This window comes from Sinocyclocheilus rhinocerous, unplaced genomic scaffold (genome assembly GCF_001515625.1).
Source record: "Sinocyclocheilus rhinocerous isolate Xijiao unplaced genomic scaffold, SAMN03320098_v1.1 scaffold1435, whole genome shotgun sequence".
Taxonomy (NCBI): Eukaryota; Metazoa; Chordata; class Actinopteri; order Cypriniformes; family Cyprinidae; genus Sinocyclocheilus; species Sinocyclocheilus rhinocerous.
Window position 1 is genome coordinate 350,874 of NW_015644861.1, and position 21,760 is coordinate 372,633.

General features: G+C 37.9%; 2 protein-coding genes across 2 annotated transcripts; both read right to left on the reverse strand.

Moving 5' to 3' along the window:
• Positions 1-1,831: 1,831 nt before the first annotated feature.
• On the reverse strand, positions 1,832-4,778 carry LOC107758876 (OX-2 membrane glycoprotein-like). Its single transcript, XM_016576707.1, has 5 exons — positions 4,705-4,778; positions 4,238-4,579; positions 2,529-2,828; positions 2,163-2,267; positions 1,832-2,025 (listed from the first exon to the last, which is right to left on the reverse strand). The coding sequence occupies exons 1-5, from the start codon at positions 4,745-4,747 to the stop codon at positions 1,961-1,963; spliced, it is 855 nt and encodes a 284-aa protein (XP_016432193.1). The 5' UTR covers positions 4,748-4,778; the 3' UTR covers positions 1,832-1,960.
• A 6,674-nt stretch (positions 4,779-11,452) lies between these two features.
• Positions 11,453-15,817, reverse strand: LOC107758837 (OX-2 membrane glycoprotein-like). The gene is made up of 5 exons (XM_016576666.1): positions 15,814-15,817; positions 13,706-14,047; positions 12,526-12,825; positions 11,889-12,055; positions 11,453-11,458 (listed from the first exon to the last, which is right to left on the reverse strand). The coding sequence occupies exons 1-5, from the start codon at positions 15,815-15,817 to the stop codon at positions 11,453-11,455; spliced, it is 819 nt and encodes a 272-aa protein (XP_016432152.1).
• Positions 15,818-21,760: the final 5,943 nt, after the last annotated feature.

The following is a 21,760-nucleotide window of genomic DNA, read 5'->3' on the forward strand; positions in this document are numbered from 1 at the left end:
GGACTACATTAGGGCCTTTCGCACCGCGAGAACCTTTTCATAGTACCAGAACTAATTGTGGAACTACCCACTTTTTGGCGTTTTCGCACCGCCACCGCCATGATTTAAAACGCTGTGTAAGCATACTGTAAGCATTGTCAACTTATTTCGCAAGTATTGAGAGCAGCGATAGATGGACGGACGCTGAAGTGCACATTTGAAGTGCAGCAAATGTAGCACTGCCAGTTGTCGTTGGAGATTCTTAGTCCTCCTTTCCGTTCTTTCAATCGCTTTACGTATACGTCGACATTCCATGTCCATTATTGTGAAACCAACCCTCCATCCTCCTGTTGTTAACGTTGTTCTTCTTTGTTTCCGTTGTTGAACGCCGCGCACAAATGATGTCGCTGTCGACCGGCTTACGTCACTTCCTAGTACACACTGTCGGTGCGAATGCAACCCTTTAAATGGTAGAGGGAAATAATTTGCGCTAAATTGTTTAGTTCTGGAACTAAAGCGGTGCGAAAGGCCCTTTTGTCGATCATCTTGGTACTTTTCTGGACCTTGAACGTGGTAGTTACCTTGCTGTCTATGGGAGGGTCAGAGAGCCCTCAGATTTCATCAAAAATATCTTAAATTGTGTTCCGAAGATGAACGAAGGTCTTACAGGTTTGGAACAACACGAGGGTGAGTAATTAATGACAGAATTTTCATTTTTGGGTGAACTAACCCTTTAAATGCAGCATAGGCACATACAGTAGTTTTATACAGTAGGTTTACTTTGTACAAGAATCATGCCTCAACTTTTACTGCTATGTGGTTACAGCTTTAAATGTAATTTTTAGCTAAACCAAACAGAGGGTCCCTTTCTGATCACTACTTGAATAGCTTCCTCTGTTTCTGTGAAAATTAGCAGTCATGTAACGTCAGAATTTCATGTTTTTTTTTTTAGAAATCTTGTCATATGATATATTTTAGTCATGTCATATGTCACATGAATTTGCCCTAGATACATCCCCAGAAAGGGACCCTCTGTCTGGAAAACCATACATTTTCCATGTGTATGGTTTACACATTTGGTAGAAGTACAGAGTATTACAATGTTATTAAGTAATCCAGTCATTGAATCTAACAGTTCACATTTTTAATTCAGCGCAATCACATATTACAGGTTATAGATATACTGTAACATACATAGGTAAGAATATATCACACAGAAATCTTTTCAACACAAATAGGTGTTTATCCTTTTATGATTTACTTTCCAGTCGTTCCTGCCATCTAGATACACTTACTTCTAGCAAGTTGGCTGCAGTCAACAAATAACAATAGTATAAATACTAACAATAGCAGTCATCTCTCTGTGCAGCCTTTAGAGTTTCGTGCAGGAAACCACAAAACAGCTTGTTTCCGTTAATGACATAACTTTCACTTTCTTTAACACTACTGAAAACTAGGTTTCTCAGCCTTTAGCTTATCTGTATTGAGTAACTATGTTTTTCTTCCCCAAATCACTGTCATTGCTCAACAAAATACTGTACCACTGTAAAGTCCAACATCAAGGATTGTGGGAAAACATCAAGACTTATATCAAGCTGAATTTATAAATTACTGTCAGACTCAACAGAAGACGACAATTAAAAACTATTTAGTGCATGGCCGTACATTAATTAGATTCATAAAGTGCAAATGTATATGCCTGAAAATATAAAGTTACAGTATGAATATCATCTGTTCATGATATAGTTATTCTCTGTGATCAAAATACTCTGACATAGTGGTAAAATATTATATATTTAACTATATTTAATTATATTAATGCAATGGAATACTATACAGTAATGTAAATATAAATAAATAAATTAAATAAATACTAGACAGAAAATTCATGATTCCTTTAAGGAACACACAGGTTAGAACCCAAAAGTTCATATTAATAAAGGTCATGAGCAAAAATGCATACTATGAGATAGCTGTAGAGTTAACATTCCTCCTTTGGGGGATTGAGGGGTTCCTCATAAGTAGATTTTATCCCAAAAGTGGCTCCTTGGGGGAAAAAAATTAGCAAAATGAAATTATGTATTAAATTATTTTGCAACTGAGATCTATTCTTAAAAGATGACAGTATGTTGGGTTGTATTAGCCTATTTCAACTTGTTGGATAGAGGGATTTTGCTGCTTACTCTTTAGTCTGGTGTGAGAACAGATGACAATAATGACAATAACCACAACAGCCATGACAATGAGGACTGAAACTGTAATGATGTAACTTCTTGGTGTAGCGTTCACTGTAAGAAACAAATAAATAAATATTGAGATTAAGCATTGCAGTTCAAAGTCAAAATTGCAACATAATGAATGTATACCTTAATTGGTTTCACTGTTTTGTCAGGCAATCTAAAAATGTGCTTCATGTTGTAACATCTAAATTAACTGGTTTTATTCAATTCAAAAATTGAATCAGCCTGACTGCATTAGGTAGAAAGTAACAACTGCACATTTTTACAATGTGATTCTATTCGAGCCGATGTCCATGTTGAACCTGTTACCTTTATAATGTACTTCAGGCACATAGATTTGGCTGCTCTTCTCCATGCTGTCACTCTGAGCCACACATTCCACGTACTTCCCATGAAACTGTGACAGCGGAAGCGTGAGGTTGCTTGTAATGGTGGTTGAGCTGTCTTTGTTGAGTGTTGTGAAATTACTTAACCTAAAGTTGTTCAGCTCTTTCTCTGCAGATTTCCAGTGGATAGTTGGAGTTGGTTTACCTGTGGCTGAACATGAGACTACAACATCTGGATCAGAACTGAGTGCAGGATTCACTGATGCTGTTATTTCTGAAATGCCTGAAAAAATACCAGCAACATAATGACTTAATTATGTACAATCTTTTAATACTGCAAACACAAAACTATATGGCATTATAAATAAACATCTTATTATATTTTATTCTTTATTAAGGCATTACTAAATACATAGCATTTGCTTACTTAAATATTATTTAACAAATACAATGGATAATTGGCTGCATGTACTCCTTTCATTTTTCTGGAACTGGAAACTGAATTTAAGTTTCAGTTGCATCTTGAGCACATTGTTTGGTCCTGCATTACGATGCAATTATTATTCATAGACAGATCTCTGAGTATCTTCTTATTGAAACCGGCCCTCTACCAGTTTGGGCATATCTGCATTATCCTGGATGAAACTGCTTGTTTTGTTACTAACACAACATACTGTACACTTATACTGGCAAGGTGGGGGAGACTGGAGCTAGTTGGCACTTCTTGGTGCTTTCACACCTGGCCCGTTGTTTCGGAACCTGGCGCGTTTCCCCCCTTATGCCGAGTTCACACTGCACGATTTTCAAAGACGTTGAATCACTGTTGGTTTCACACTGAACGACTATCTGGGGTAGCATTCAGTTGTTGCTGTGTTCACACTGCACGATGGAACGACGACAGGAGGTTACACACTGTATGACTTTACAATAGGAAGAATCGCCGACAGCTCTGTCTGGTGCAGGGTTGCCAGGTTTTCGCTACAAAACCCGCCCAATTACTACTCAAAACTAGCCTGAAAATGTGAATTGTGTACTGCTAGGCACCTTTGGTTTCCTATTTTTGTGTAATTTGTGTAATTGTGCCTTTTTTATCGTGTGAGTCACTTATCAAAAGTTGCTAAATGTTGCCAAATAAATTTAAAAAAATAGCTAAATTTGTTGCTAGGTGCTTTTGGAAGAAAAAGTTGCTAGGGTAGTCTGAAAAGTTGCTAAATCTAGCAACAAAATTGCTAAATTGGCAACACTGGGTGGAATCTCGGAAAATAAACCGTGAAACTTTGACCAATGAGAGAACAGTTTACTCGCGCGTGACTTGTATTAACAAATTTGGTCCGTTTAGAAACTTTGCCGTGTGAAAGCAAACCGCACCAAGAATAAAAAGCAACATTGTAATAATTTTAAACCCTGTTTCGGAACAAAGCAATCGATCTACAGGTGTGAAAGCACCCGCAAAATAATTCATAAATCAATTTTAAATCAGTTTTAAAAATAAATATCAAACCACTGTTTTGATAAAAGGAAACTGTATCAAATTTGACATTTAAAACACGTGGCAGGCTGCCCCAAACTGACATGCGCTAGTCCTGAAAACATAGCTCTACATTTTGGTTAAAATCTGCCTGTTAGCTGATACTTGTGTTTTTGAGTCAAAACCTGAGAGAAAACGTTTGTGACTTCCATGGTTTAGCTTACCTTTAACGGCGAGGCACAAGGTTTGTCGTTTAGGTTGGAGTGGATACACTTTGAAGGAACAAATATAGCAAGCCTCGTCTTCAAATGTTGCGTTTTTGATCTCAATGGATGTTGAATTAACTGACACCGCGGTGAAAGTGACTTTTCCGACATATTGATCATCCACATGATCCTTGAAGAGCTCGCTGAATGTAGCCAGAGTTTGTACCGGTTCCTGGTCACGTACCCGCTGCCATGTGACTTGTTTGACATTAGACGCGTCTGACAGCGTACAGGAGAATGAAGCATCCTGACCAAACACAACAACTGTGTCTCCCTGTGCTACAATTTCTGAAAGATAAGCTGCGAAATGAAAAAACAAGTTATTAGGTTACCAACTTTATACAGTTTTATCTCGAAAAGAAATGCGAAATAGAAGAAATAGACAAAGAAATATTGAGTAAAAAAGAAGGATTATCATGACCAACCTCTATTTATGAGGCTTAAAATTAGGATCAACAGACACAACATGTCGAATGGTTGGTAGTATGGTCTGTTTCTAACCAGACACAGCCCTATATAACATAGCGAAAGTGAAAGAATGAATTTCCCATTCAGCGTCATGGTTATTTACTGGTTGTTAGCGTAAGCTTCCTTTTAGGGGTTCCCTGCGGTAGGTTTCGCGTTATATCCAAGCACGTGTTGAAGTGAAATAGCCTTCCTGATGATGTTCAGGGTTCAGACACACGCTCTCTGTTTAAATCTAGATTAAAGACACATCTCTTTAGCCAAACATTCACATAATGTATCTCATAACCTTGTACTTCAGTTATATTTGATCAAATGCACATCATCATTCTTTGCTTGGTTTAAACAGCATATGCCAATTGTTCTCTGTTTGCTTCTCTGTTTCTGCCATGGGATGGTCATCCCGAGGTAACTAGGAATTACACAAGCTTCAGTCTGGATCCAACCCTTACAAAGATCTGAGATGACTGAACACCTGAGAAGAGATGATGCCAATGCCAACCCCTCAGAGGACCTCAGATGACGCCAACCCTGAACCAACATAAAAAAAACTACCAAATTTTGCTATAAGTTTGATCGCAACATAATCATTGCTGTTAATAGTGTTCGTTTGTTTGAATACATGCCATTAACTAACTGTGTGATTTTTACTGTAGCTACATTTCTGCCATATGGACATAACCTTGACATCACCACTGATAAGATACTCCTAAATATAATGTAGAAATTTTCATGTTAAGCTGCTTTGCACTGATTTTTATCGTGAAAAGCGCTATACAAATGAATGTGAATTGAATTGAATGTACATGAATGTTAAGCTCCTCTATTCATGTAAATTGAATATAAATAAATCACCTGTTTGCCAACTTTACCATCTGAAGTAATTATGAGAGTTTCCTATTTAAATAAAGATTTTGTGTTACTACGGTAGGTATAATGAGTCATCATTCAATGAGTCATCGTTTTTTTGGCAATAAATCATCCATGTTAAATAGCAACAGTAGTATTTCCCAGAAAATGAAATAAATGCAGAAGTGGTTTTATTTTTTGCTCTGACATAATGTAGCCTATTATGGTAAATATTGTGTGTAAAGTCACAATATTCAGATTCAGCATTCCACACTACTGTATGGTATGATTTCGGGGAGTCTGAGATCTTCATAATATCGATTTTACAGAAAATGATGCAAATATGTGTCTGAAATACTAGCAATCTCTCTACTTATTTAAATATGTTAATAATCAATCAAATATTTAATTGTTGAGCAAAGAAAATATTGATATATCAGGAAAAAAATTCAAATAGTTTTTTTTGGCTAACATAAAATCATCAGTTTGGTTTTGATTATTATGTCTATCGCGCTGAAATCATGCATTTTAAAGCCATATCAGTTGAAACTTCTGATATAGTATTTTCTGGGCGCACACATCCGAAGCACGCACACAGAAAGCGGCTGTCGCACGGCATGTGAGCACTAAACTGTCTCATTCATGTCTTATTGCGCTTAAACTGTCAAATACACACAAGGTTATGTTAAAAACACGTTGCAAAAACACAGTCAGTTATGTCTGTGAAGGTAAACAGCTGGGAAAGAATTCACATGTTTATATTAGATGATCTTTGTAAATGACAGCAGCGTAATATGCAGTACCTATACAGCTGTCTACGCTGTTACTATGACCCAAACAATTAAATAAAAACAGAAATTCACTCACTGCCGAATAAATTCTATAGCTTTAATAAGATGACATTTCTAGCTTGAATGCTGCTTTTAAATGCTCTAGCGTTAAGATAAACATGGCAGATTGTGTGCTGCTCACTCAAGGTAGGGTCTCTGGCTGCTAATACGGCAGTGAGTCAGCAGCCGTGGGCGGGGTCTGAGCAATGTGACATCACACTTCTCAGAGAATCAATACGGCATGTCTAATGAGCCTGATTTGGTTTAATGGGGATTAAAAAATGAGTCTGTAGTTTTTTATCATTGTAGGGTGGTTGTGTGTCACATACTGCCAACACACATTTATGTTCAAACACCATGTAAAAGTGGATTTTGTATAATAGGCGCCCTTTAAATTTGCATCCAGTGGACCAATGCCATGTGAAACCACAGAAGGAAGTGCTGGGTGTTCTGCACTTCCAGTAATGAAAACAAATGAGTCGTCATGAATTTTCAAAGGGAAAATGGAAATGAAATTTTGCTGAAAATTTACTCAGGCCATCCAGGATATAGAGTTTCTTCGCCAGAACAGATTTGGAGGAATTTAGCATTTCAAATTCACGACGTCACTTCCGGCGCCAGCGCGAGCAGGCGGCTTTTCCAGTAGCTCCATCTTTGCATCGCGTTCTTAGTTGTTTTTTAATAGTTTTTTACCTATTTAACTTTGCCATTACGCGCCTGTGTAGTGCTTATTATCATACCGCCGGCGCTAAGGTGAAGGCTAGGCGCCACGAGAAGCGGTGGAGATACAAGCCCTCTGTTCCATCTGTAGTTATGGGGAATGTCAACTCACTGGCCAACAAAATTGATGAACTGGCTGCACTCGTGAAAAACGTGAGGATCTACAGGGAGTGCAGTCTGCTGTGTTTCACCGAGACGTGGCTAACCGCTAGCATTCCGGATGCTAATGTGGATCTACCCGGCTTCACTACAGTCAGGGCCGACAGAGACACAAAGGCGTGGGGGAAGAGCAAAGGTGGGGGACTTGCATTGTTTATTAATAACAGATGGTGTAATCCAGGGCATGTCACTGTTAAGATGATAACATGCAGTAGGGACATTGAACTTTTGGCTGTAAGTCTACGTCCATATTACATGCCCAGAGAATTTTCTCACGCCATTGTTGTTTGTGTTTACATCCCCCCACGAGCGCAAGTGGAGGTCACGTGTGACATCATCCACTCGGTTGTCGCGGGACTACAGACACAGCACCCTGAAGCCTTTATGTTTATTTCCGGGGACTTCAATCACATGACACTGGACTCCTCCTTGTCTGCTTTCTTCCAATATGTGGACTGTTCCACCAGAGGAAACAGGACTATTGATCTGTTGTATGCAAATATAAGGGATGCATACATTGCCATTCCTCTGCCACCACTGGGGAAATCAGACCACAATCTGGTTCTGCTCTGGCCTCACTACAAGCTCAAGGTACGGAGAGAATTCACCACCACACACTCATTTAGGAAGTGGTCTCCTGAGGCTGAGGAGGCACTGAGGGACTGTTTTCAGTCTACTGATTGGAGAATGCTGCAGGAGTCGGGAGGACATTGAGGGTATCACCAGCTGCATAACTGACTACATGAACTTCTGCATGGATGTTGTGGTCCCTACTAGAACTGTACACGCTGCTTTTCCAACAACAAACCCTGGATTACCAGCAACATCAAGGACCGCCTTAATCAAAAGAAGAGAGCCTTCAGGAATGGTGACCAGGAGGAGCTGAGACACGTACAGAGGGAGCTCAGAGTCCAGCTGAAAGAAGCCAAGGATACCTACAGAAGGAAAGTGGAGCAGAAACTGCAGCAGAACAGCACAAGAGAGGTGTGGGATGGTATGAAGACCATCACAGGATACTGCTCTAAGCGGGGGAGCACAGTTGAGGGGGATCGGGAGAAGGCCAACCAGTTAAACAACTTCTTCAACAGGTTTGACTGCCCTGCCTCCACTGCTGCAACCTGTCCCGCTGCCACCCCTGCACCTCCCTCGATCAACAAGGCTCGATGGGAAGAAACCACCCCCTTACCACCTTTCCCATTATCCACTGATACTTCCCCTCCTCCGACACCCTCTGGGGAGAGCAACATCAGCAACATTACAGCAGCTCAGGTGAGTGGAGAGCTGAGCAGGCTACGCACCAGCAAAGCAGCCGGGCCTGACGGTGTGTGTCCCAGGCTACTCAAGGCCTGTGCTCTGGAACTGGGTGACCACCTACAGCATATCTATAACCTGAGTATGCGAGTAGGGAGGAAAACGTCCTGCATCATTCCTGTTCCGAAGAGACTGCACCCCAAGGAGCTGAATGACTACAGGCCCGTCGCCCTAACATCCCATGTCATGAAGACCATGGAGCGGTTGCTGTTACACCACCTCAGATCACAGGTCCAACATGCACTTGATCCACTGCAGTTTGCCTATCAGGAGAAAGTGAGTGTGGAGGATGCCATTCTCTACCTGCTTCACCAGTCACTCTCGTACCTGGACAGGGGCAGTAACGCTGTGAGGATTATGTTCTTTGATTTCTCCAGCGCTTTCAACACCATCCAGCCTCCGCTACTGAGGGACAAGCTGAAAATGATGGGTGTGGACTCTTACCTGGTGAGGTGGATCACAGATTACCTCACTGGAAGGCCTCAGTATGTCCGACTGCACCTCTCAGACTGTGGTTAGCAGCACAGGAGCCCCACAGGGAACAGTGCTCTCCCCGGTCCTGTTCACCCTGTACACCTCTGACTTTAAATACAACTCGGACTTGTGTCACATGCAGAAGTTCTCTGATGACATGGCCATTGTTGGGTGTATAAGGAATGGACAGGAAGAGGAGTACAGGAGCCTGATCGGGGACTTTGTGGCATGGTGCAGGTCTAACAGTGAGTCTGCAGCTCAACACCACCAAGAGCAAGGAGATGGTGGTCAACTTCCGTAGGCCCAGACCCCACCTGCAGCCTGTGTCCATTGAGGGTGTCTGCGTAGAGATGGTCCAGACATACAGATATTGGGTCTGGAGTTAGACGACAGACTGGACTGGTCCCCAAACACGGATGCCCTCTACAGGAAGGGAAAGAGCTGACTCTACTTCCTGAGGAGGCTGGGGTCCTTTAACATCTGCCAGAAGCTGCTGCAGATGTTTTATCAGACTGTCATCACCAGCGTTCTCTTCTATGCTGTGGTGTGCTGGGGAGGCACCATTAAGAGGAGGGACACCACGCGGTTGGACAAACTGGTGAGGAAGGCTGGATCAGTAGTTGGTGCTGAACTGGACACCCTGACATCTGCAGCTGAGAAAAGGATCCTCGGCAAGATACTTTCCATCCTGGACAATGTCCACCACCCTCTGCACCAAACCATTTCCAGGCAGAGGAGCTCGTTCAGTGACAGGCTGTTGTCCCTGCCCTGCTCTACAGACAGACTGAGGAAGTCGTTTGTCCCTCAGGCTATACGGCTCTTCAACTCTTCCTTGTGAGCAGGACTTGAACTGGACTGTTGTTAATGGACTTTCTAAATTGATGGACACAGAATTGGTGAGCACTGCCGTCTTTTATGTCCCATGCCATCTATATACTTTTATCTTTGTACTGGACTTATGTCATCTTTACAGTATTTTTATTACATTTTTATATATTTTAAATACCTGGATTTTGACTCTTACTATCTTTATAGTGTATTGTATTACATATTTGCACATCGTAAACACCTCTGTATATTTGCATATTTGATGCTGGTACCCAGCATCTAACGCTAGTATTTCCATTCATGCACTTGTTTATTTTGTACATGTACTCTTTTGTTTTTTATTTTGTATTCTAAGTTTATACTTTTTTATGCATGCTTTGTTGTCTGTTTTAATGTTGCTACTGGATACCTGAATCTCCCCTCGGGGATCAATAAAGTATCTAGCATCATCATCATCATCATCACTTGCTCACCAATGGTTCCTCTGCAGTGAATGGGTACCATCAGAATGAGAGTTGAAACAGCTGATAAAAACAATACTGTAATCCACAAGTAATCCATACAACTCCAGTCCATCTTGGATGGCCTGAGGGTGAGTAAATTTTCAGCAAATGTTCATTTTTGGGTGACCTATACCTTTAATGTGCCAGGTTTGAATGTGAATTAAGCAAGACATTTAGTGAACAACAACTTAAATTTATTATGTTTGTAACACAATGTTAGGTATGGATTAAGAAGAAATAAGCACGACTTTTTTGGTAAGTTTTTTACATTTTACATTTCAGGTGGATAGTGGTTACTTTAGGTACTTTCCTTGCAGCATTTAAATACTAAGCTGGAATGAGTGTCACTGGATATGACTTAACAAGATACTTTACTTAGATAAATAAACCAATAAACCACTTAGGCCAATAAACTTAGATTGTCTTGTTGTCTGGACATTTTTTTTTTTTTTTAAATGTCTACAAAAAAAAAAAAGTTTCTGGAAAAGTTTTAGAAATGGCAAAATCGCTATGTGTGGTGGTTTAGCCATCAATGACTGACACTTCATGAGTGTTTGGGTTCAACAAGTATGTTTTATTTCAGAACTTTGAGCATTATGGACAGGTGACCTGTAGCTTTGCTGAACAGCATGTCAGTATGTTGTAGATTAGTGGAAAAGACTTTTGACTGCTAAAGCATTTTGTGGCTTGGACAGTTTCATGTCTGACTCTGTGAGTTTCAGTAATTGACATGGATACCTAAGAACTCATGGGCCATACATAGTGTAGATGACAAAGAATATATATTCTACTGTGTGATGTATAAAACTAAAAAAACCACACAAAATTGACTTATACAAAAGTTAAAATTATATATATATATATATATATATATATATATATATATAAAAAAAAATGTATAAAACTAAAAAAACCACACAAAATTGACTTATACAAAAGTTAAAATTATATATATATATATATATATATATATATATATAAACAAAACAATAAATGCACAAAAACAAACAAACAAATCTATTCTATTTGATATACTAATCCTGAATTGGTAGCACAAACACAATAAATACCAAACAGCTTAAAGCTTACAACTAAGCATTTTGCAGATTAAAGCTGAGCATATTACTCTTAGAGAGCTGCCTGTAATAGAACTATTTAAAATCCTAAAGACAAATCTCACAACAATAAAGAATACAGAATGTTACAAGGAACTTAAAATGCAGATGCAGGATGTAGAAACTGTGGAAAAATACAGACTTTCTCAGGTGAACAGATATTATTTATACCATTATATTAAAAATGAGCTTATTCACGAATATAAACAGGAAGTGACTTTTTTAGCAGATGAAAAAAAAATGCATCAGAAAGATTTGTAAATTCTGAATAAAGTAGCAGCTGCGCAGTAGTTCAAACCAGAGAAGCAGATTTTTTATCTTTATCTGAAAAAATATATATATATAATGAATATACAAAATAATGCTGTTCTTTACATGACAGTATGGTCCTGATAACTAGAGTGTAATATTTTTTCAGCTTACCATTTAACTTTGTGTGAAGGTAGGTAGCAATAATGGCAATACTCATGATAACCACAACCAGCATCGGAATGATATAATTTCTTAATGTGACTTTATTCTCTGTGAAACAAAAAGGTTGATTGGCATGAAAATATTGATTAAAATGATTTCATTTAAGAATATGCACATGCATCTTTTTTTAGCCTAATTCCAGTGGCTGCTCTTCGGGGGAGGCACAGCTTCCCCATAATTTTGAGGTGAAAATGGGAGGAGGACGATTTCGGAGCTGCCTCCGTTGGTAAAAAAAAAATTAGCCAATCAGCATCGAGTGTTCGCTTTCAGCGCTGAGGAGTGTTGAGAAAAGAATCCTTGCAAGGGAGGCTAAATAATAATCGGCAGTGAAAATAATTTTCACTGTTATCCCAGACCAATACAATTAGTGTGCCTCCTCTATTTTAAAACCCACGAGCCGCCACTGCTAATTCTGAAATTACAATAATTGATTATTTGATTGGTAGTCCATATAATTTTTAATCCACTATGCCACTACCACCCCAAACACTTATGTTTCAGAAGTCAAATCAAGATACCTTTATATTCTACTTCAGGCACATAGATTTGGCTGCTCTTCTCCATGCTGTCACTCTGAGCCACACATTCCACGTACTTCCCATGAAACTGTGACAGCGGAAGCGTGAGGTTGCTTGTAATGGTGGTTGAGCTGTCTTTGTTGAGTGTTGTGAAATTACTTAACCTAAAGTTGTTCAGCTCTTTCTCTGCAGATTTCCAGTGGATAGTTGGAGTTGGTTTACCTGTGGCTGAACATGAGACTACAACATCTGGATCAGAACTGAGTGCAGGATTCACTGATGCTGTTATTTCTGAAATGCCTGCAAAAATACCAGCAACATAATGATTTAATTACATACAATATTTTAATACTACACACACAAAACTATATGGCACTATAAATGAACATCTTGTTATTTGATTCTTTATTAAGGCATTACTAAATACATAGTATTTGCTTACTGAAATATTATTTAACAAATAAAATGGATAATTTGCTGCAGGTAATCCTTTCATTTTTCTGGAAATGGAAACTGAATTTAAGTTTCAGTTGCATCTTGAGCACATTGTTTGGTCCTGCATTAAGATGCAATTATTATTATTCATTGACAAATTTCTGAGTAACTTCTGATTCACAACATCCCTTGGGCATATCTGCATTATCTTAAATGAGCTTGCTTGTTTTTTACTTAGAGAACATATACTGTATACTTTTCTGACCAATTAGAGGAGAATTGAGCTAGTTGTCACTTCTTAGTCCAGTGAATATTTCTCAGGGTAGGTTTACTTTTGAAAGGAAATGTCTTTATTGACACATAACTTGTGACACAACTTGACTAAAAAAAACAGCTATTGAACATTTTCACTGTTATTGCCCTGGAAAAAGCTAATTTAACTCACATCAACCTTGTGTTCTCAGTAGTGGGGAATATTGCCAAACTATATGGAGTAAGTTGTCACAATGGGAACCTGCCATTAAATAGCCTATTATACACCAGTAATGGCTTTTCAGCCATTTCAAAACGGCAAAACAATTATGAAGCACAAAATAATTCATAAATCAATTTTAAATCAATTGTAATATATCAAACCACTGTATAAAATTAGGCATTTAAAACATATGTGACAGCCTGCCCCAAATTGACTCAAAACCTCAGAGATAAGCTTTGTGACTTAAATGGTTGCAGGTATTTAGCCTACCTTTAACGGCGAGGCACAAGGTTTGTCGTTTAGGTTGGAGTGGATACACTTTGAAGGAACAAATATAGCAAGCCTCGTCTTCAAATGTTGTGTTTTTGATCTCAATGGATGTTGAATTAACCGACGCCGCAGTGAAAGTGACTTTTCCGACATATTGATCATCCACATGATCCTTGAAGAGCTCGCTGAATGTAGCCAGAGTTTGTACCGGTTCCTGGTCACGTACCCGCTGCCATGTGACTTGTTTGACATTAGACGCGTCTGACAGCGTACAGGAGAATGAAGCATCCTGACCAAACACAACAACTGTGTCTCCCTGTGCTACAATTTCTGAAAGATAAGCTGTGGAATAAAAATGTAAGTTGTTATAAACCTCCCACCATCTCCATCCAGTTTAGAAACATCCAGCCAGAGAAGTGTCAGATTTAGCCATATGATTTAGGAGTCAATTACCATTTACCGACCTCCTCTAAGCAAACTTAAAATGATCAGAAGACGCAGCATGTCTCAATTTGTCTGGTTTCAATCTACAAACAGATATATATATATATATATAGATAGATTATCTAGGGGAATTTTCCTGTGACACTAGAAGAGCAGGGGGAATTTTACACACTAAAAAGACTATAACTTTTCGTTTTAACCAATGCTAAGTTCACATTCTTTTTTTTTTTCTCCAAATATAGAATATTCATTAGGATTTTTGAATTCAAAGATTTAGTTCTTTGCAGCAAAGCAAAGCTACAGTGGCCACAAAAAGTATTTAGACTTTTACAGTATGGTTAGTATTGCACTGAAAACAGGCACCACAATGTTCTGTGTTTGTTTGGGGCGATCAGGTTTGTTTTTGCAAAGAAAACTTTGATTTTAATGAAGGTTATGAAGGTGTAAATTGTTCCTTCAGTTTTCTGTGAAAATAAACAGTGAAAATGGAGAAATGCAAGACATGCAATTATAACTATATTATTTTTTGCATGATAAGATTCTAACAATCACAATTGCCATAATATGTTTGTGTAAAATGTCTTAAATATTACGTTAAAAGAATACAAATTTAATTATACATACACTATCATTCAAATGTTTGAGGTAAGTAAGGTTTTTTTTTCTTTTATACAGCAATTACTATATAAAAGTATATAATACTTTTATACAGCAAGGATGCATTACATTGATCAAAAGTAACAGTAAAGACTTTTATAATGTTATTTTTATTTCAAATAAATGCTGCTCCTTTGAAATAGTATCTATTCATCATTTTCATCAATCCTGAAAATAACACTAAAGACCGGAGAAATAACTGCTGAAAATTAATCTTTGCCATCACAGGAATAAATTATATTTACTTTAATTTTAAATTATAATAATATTTCACAATATTACTATTTTAACCGTAAAAATAAAATAAATGGAGCCTTTGGTCAGTATAAGACATCTTTCAAAAACATTAGAAAATCTTATCGACCCCAAACTTATCTAAGTGATATCTGCAAACAAATAATTCAACGAAATGCAACATAAGTGTCCAAAAACTTTTTTGCAGCCAGTATATGTGTTGAAAGAAGCGTTAGCTGTGAACAGTGTTCTCAGGTTCAGTGCCTCCACCAAGACGCACAGCTAATGCTCTCACATATTTGATGTGTTGTTGCACAATTTGTAATTATTTGCACGTTAGTAACACCATGTGTATAGTGAACACCTATCTATCTATCCTTCTTAATTTTTATTTATTTTAAAGGTTAAAATAAAGATATAGCCTATGGTTACAATCAAGATTCAGGAAATGATTACCATTCAACTTTGGCGTTGTTTTCCCCACAGTTAAAGAAATTACATAAGTGTTAAAAAAAGTACATAAGTTACTGTTACAGTTTATTTACTGATATTAAAGGGGAACTTCTCTCAAGGAATGAAACAGAAAATACCAATGTATTAGCCTACACCCAAACAAAAACAACAACCAACCACAAGCAATCCACAAACGTGGATTGTTAATTTTTTAACCATACATAGGTTATTGATCTAGTTGTTTTTTGATGTCATACACTAGAGAAACATTGTTCTTCGTACCAGGCAATATGCAAAAAAAAAAAAACATTTCCATTTACCCATATCCTGAGCTGTCAATTGAATTCAGTGAGCAAAGTGCGAAATTATAATGGTAGGGCTCTGTTTCTATTCACTAAGCTAGGTAAAAAGGTGATCCACCCCCATTCTATATTTGGGGTAATGCAATAGCCTAAAATATAGGCTACATTATGGTTTTGAATTATAGCAAACAGTATAATAGTAGTTTCACTTTATCTCAAGTGTAAATGCATCAGTTATGTAAACACACAGTGAGTGTCACTGACTGCTAAAATGCGTGTCAATGTAGTATAGTCTGATTAAGTCATTTTTTATTTCTGAATTGCCTAAAATATGTGCAGTATTGCTTTGACCGTTCTGTAGATCCCACCTTCTCGCTCGCCACGATTGGTCGATTATGTACAATGCCTGCAATCATTATAGAAAACACGAAAACAAAAAGAAAAAAAAGGCCAAAACTCGGACGTTTTATGCTATTTAGAATTCCCGTAAAAGAAAAAGAGGACGTGGTCACCCTATTTTGTTTTGTTTTATTCAAATGGGTCAAAATTGTATTATCAATCAAGTATGGTCAACTAAGGAGTAGCAATGTTGCTAAATATGGAGAGAGAGAGAAATTGCATACCAATAGATTATTTAAAGACTTGAACAAAAGAAAAGCAGTTTCTCCCAATTTATTTTATCCTCACCCCGCTTGTTACCTACCACAAACTAGTGTTGGGTCGTTCTTGAACGATTCGTTCATTTTGAACGAATCTTTCATGTGACTCGGGAAGAACGAGTCGTCTTAGCAATGTTGCTAAATATGGAGAGAGAGAGAAATTGCATACCAATAGATTATTTAAAGACACGAACAAAAGAAAAGCAGTTTCTCCCAATTTATTTTATCCTCACCCTGTTTTGTTACCTACCACAAATCAAACCGGGATTTTCTGCAGGCGTCGTTTGGGCCGATAGTGACATCTGCTGGACGGAAACGTTAGTACTTTATGATGAGCGCCAGTGCATGCACTTTAATATTCAAAAAGGCTGTTACCTATTAATAGATCATATGACCACATTTTCCCTGTAGAGAGCCAACGAGCCCATTTTAGAATAGATGTAGGCTGAGAGATTGGTCATTTATTCAATCATTCATTCATTCGTTTCTTGCAATATTTCTCAAGATCAGTCTCACGTTTATCTCATTGTTTGTGTTTCTGTAGGATCGCTGTCAACCAAGACGTGTTTTTGGTGATGATGACATTGTGATAGGTCGTCTCGGAGGGTGGTGTTTTCGTGTTTTGGTCACTGCAGTGTGATTGAACATGAGTAGCAGCAGACTTTATTTACGATTGCAATCATGTCGTTTTTATTCCGGTGGTTTGAGAGCGACATATCACCGAACCTTGGACAGGATCGAGTTAATGCTGCCGCCTAAATTAAGACCTCTCTACAATCATCCTGCTGGTAAAGAAATTACTCTGCTCCCACAAGCAGTCGGTCATTTTCAAATATTGCAATATGTTATTCTTATGTTGAAGCGTTTATGTAATTAGGCCTACATATGTGTTGCATCTGAATTCTCTTTTCTAGATCATCTCTATGGTATTTTTCTCAGCCATACTGTGCCCCCCAAAAGAATTTGGACACTTGAGGCACGATTAAATGCAATAGAAATTAAATGCATAATTTATTTTAAAGAACTAAAGCACAGACACACCTTTCATGCAAACCTTTCACAGTTTAAGTTTGAAGTAATATACAGGCTACTGTTAAAAATTATATGCACACATATGAAAGACTATGAATTGTATGCATCCACTAAACTCACCATAGGACCTAAGTTGTTAATTCTGAGAAAAGCTCTAGGTAATATTATTTGTTTGCGGATCTTTCCATCTATACAATAACATTCATACATTTTTAATGTTTTATGTAAATATTTTTGGACAATTTTAATCAGCTAGTCTTATGTGCAGCTGTCTGTGTCACTAATATTGTTGAAAGATCTCCATCGTCAATACCTGGTTTTCCACTTTGGTTTGTTCCAAAGATCTTGATGGAAACATTTGTGCTACAGTATGTGCTGTTGAAGGCAAATTTTTATTTACAGTGTAAACATGTTGAACATTGCTTAGCCTACTCCAACACCTCCTGCTCTGACTTAAAGATTATTTCTTATCATATACTGCATGACATTTGAAGGTCTATCATATCTGTTTCCAAGTTTTTTTCTTCTATAAAGTCTATTCTTAAAGGGGTCATATGATGCGATTTATTTGTGTTCTGTTGAAGACAGAAACTCATACAGGATTGAAAAGTCATGACGGCAATGATGATTTTTGGATGAACTATCCCTTTAAGCAAAACCAACATAGCATTATGCAAACTGGCAGTACATACTGTATCTTGCAATTTGAAATGTTGTAATGCTGTGGTGAATGCAATCATATCATGGATTTACCTGCTGATCAAGGCCTTTGAGCAAGCTGACTCTTGTTTTGCTCTTTCTTTCCTCCTGCAGGGTTTAGTAGTGGCTGGATTCTCTGATATGACCCGGCCACCAGAAAAGCTCAGTGTCTCTCAGTCCTGCGTCATTACAGCCACAGGTACTTATTCAAGATGGAGCAACAAAGAGATGCCTGATGTAGTTTAGTCAAGATTTATCTACATCAGTAGCTGTTGTCAGTGTCCTGTAGATGAGAATATCTCATCTAAAGCCTCATAGTAACCTGAGATTAGTGTGGCTGAAAATAAAATTTTAAACCAACCCAGGAAACTAAATATCTGAGCAGTAGATCCATTTGACACTCAAGAAAATATTCTCTCTCTCTGTCTTTTTTGACTCTGAATAAGAGCATTTCTGAAACTGGTAATCTTTTCACTCAGCATAACTGTTAACCATTGCATACTACATTTAGCAGTTCACATATGGTCTTGATAGGTTTGACCTATATAAGTTTCAGTTGATCCTTCGCAGGGAGTTTGATTAACAGGCGATCTGACAAATCATAACACTGAATCTGCCATTTTGTCCGACAAACAAACCAGACAGGAGAATCGATTAATGTCAGTGGACTTGAACTTAAAAAATGGTGTGTATTGACGTCTTTCCGCGGTTTAAACAAGATACCTTCTGATGTTCATTCATGTTTATTTCGTGCTATAAATAGTAAAGAGGAAGAGATGATAGGTTCATGTGCCTTTTGAACTGAGGCGCTAGAGCGATCTGTCACGACACATTAAAGAGCCACAAAACTGTATTTATTGTTTGAATTTCTTACAAAATGACAATGTTTATATAGGGGCAGTCGTGGACTAATGGTTAGAGAGTCTGACTTGTAACCCAAAGGGATTGTAGGTGGGGGGAGTGAATGTAACCCCCAACTGCTCCCTGGGCGCCGCAGCAAAAATGGCTGCCCACTGCTCCAGGTGTGTGTTCACGGTGTGTGTATGTGTTCACTACTCACTGATGTGTGTGTGCACTTGGATGGGATAAATGCAGAGCTACACGGCACGTCACTTTATATTTGAAAGCTGAGAATTTTTTTCATACCAAAAGTAGCCTGCTCCGTCTTGTCTGTCGGAGCGTTGTCAGTGTCATCTTTGCTCCACAATGTATTTTTCACAGCGCGAGAACATGATGTGTGGAGTGAGAGTGGCATGGCTTGTTGGACGTAGCAACTGTAACTAAGGGGGGTGGGTCTTTGCGAAGAGTCATTTTACTAAGACTAAGGCCTTAACCCACTTTACTCACAAAAATAGTTGATTCTGCAATGAGGATTTTATTTCAACACTGTATTGGTTAATTGCGACTTTCTCTTGTTTCTTTCTAGGAATAATTTGGTCAAGGTACTGCTTGGTGATCATCCCCAAAAACTGGGCTCTGTTTGCTGTTAACTTCTTTCTAGGCATGTGTGGAAGCATCCAGCTCATAAGAATATGGAGGTTAGTCATTACTGTTCAGAGGTCAGCTTTGTTTACTACCATCAGTCGATACACAGAGGTTACAAGCTTAGTGGTGTAGGATTACGTTGCAATGGCTTTGAGTTCAATGGTTTAGAGTTCAACAAGATACTAACAAAAAGTGGGATTAAGCTGTTAAAGCAGGCAATATATTCTTAAATGCATAAAAACGTAAAAAATAAACTAGATTATTTATTTTGGAATTAGAAGACATATTTACTACCAACATTTACTTTTGCTGGGAGTTTATCATAAGGGTGTGGTTCAGTTCAGTCATTGTTTATTTGTTGATTCCATGTTATGAATTATACATTTTGCAGCGGCAAGTTGCATTAAATATATATTTTATTACTTAAATTCCAATTTAATATTTAAAATAGTTTGTCTATTTGTAAAGTGATTGTATTTTTACATTTGTAAATTGATCACTGATTCCTTCAATTTTTAAATTCTGCATTCACATATTACACATATTCACATATTACAAAAACCTAAGATATTACAGCATTGTGCAGAGATGAGAACTCTGGCCCTTGAGGTCCACTGTCCTGCAGCTTTTCACTCCATCCCTAATCAAACTAATTCTGCATTCACATATTACACATATTCACATATTACAAAAACCTAAGATATTACAGCATTGTCCAGAGATGAGAACTCTGGCCCTTGAGGTCCACTGTCCTGCAGCTTTTCACTCCATCCCTAATCAAACACACCTGCCTGTAATTTTAATGTAAATCCTGAAGACTTTGGTTTGATTTTCAGTTGTGTTTGGATAGAAATGGAGCTAAACTCTGCAGGACAGTGGACTTTGAGTGCCAAAAATTATTTGCATGTGAAATTAACTTTAAATCAAAGTGTGCCACACAAACCTCTAAGATCAAACTGAAATGTAATATGTTATGGATATCGTAAAACATAAAAAAAGAACTTAGTATGCTTTGAGTTCTAAAAGTCACAATGTATTTCTAATGCATCAAGCTTTTTCTGAAAAGGCTAAGGAATAATTTGAAAATCTAACATAAAAACTAATGGTCATTTGATAAAATTAACATCCTGTTGCACTGTATGCTAAATCATTGTTACATTTTTGCATTGGATACTGAGATGAGATGAACACATGCAGTGGGCAAAGGTCATTACCAAGTCACACACAGGAATAGACAGACTTTGCCCTTTATATGGACAGAACAGACACACAATGATAGACAGAATGTTTTAAAGTGTTGAGCTGTAGTACAATCTTACACATAATAGTAATATCTGTCAATGTACGCATTTATTAAAGTCAATATAACATGGATTCACAGGACAAATGTCTGTTTTGTAATCTCACTTCTTTGTATTTTGAGTCCAGAGTGCACTTTTCTCCAGAACGGCATCATCCTACACACTGGGTTCCAATAAAAACTTAAGGGTCATCAAGCATCGTACACTTCCAGACCCTCTCTGCAGCTAAATAAGGAATCAAGGGTGTATGACAAACACATGCACCACTTTGTTCCCTTGTGCTAAATTAGATCCGTTAATCTCCCTTAAACCCCTGTTTTCAGCGTATCCTACACGCTGACTCTAAATTAAGCAGGCAGGGTGTTGAATCATCCGTCTGTCTCTTTACTTATACATCACACTTCACCTCTGCAGCCCACAATCTTGTCAGATGTGAACAGCATAGAAAAGGCATTCTGGGTTCTTGTGCTTGCTGCATGCATATCAACAAATAGTACAGCTGTATGAGTCAATTTATAAGATACTGTCTGGGTAGCACTTTACAAGAGGGTTTCATTTATTAATATTAGTTAACTAGATTAGTCAAAATGAACTTGCAATGAACAATACTTCTACAGCATTTGTTCTTAGTTATTCATAGTTATTCGGCTATTATTCTTAGTTAAAGGAATAGTTCAATGACAATGTGGTTCTATATGCTATAGGCCTGCTGATTTAAGATTATCTCGAGTGTTCAAATGAGTTATGATGATAAGCTATTTATTTATATAGTTATTTATTTATTTATTT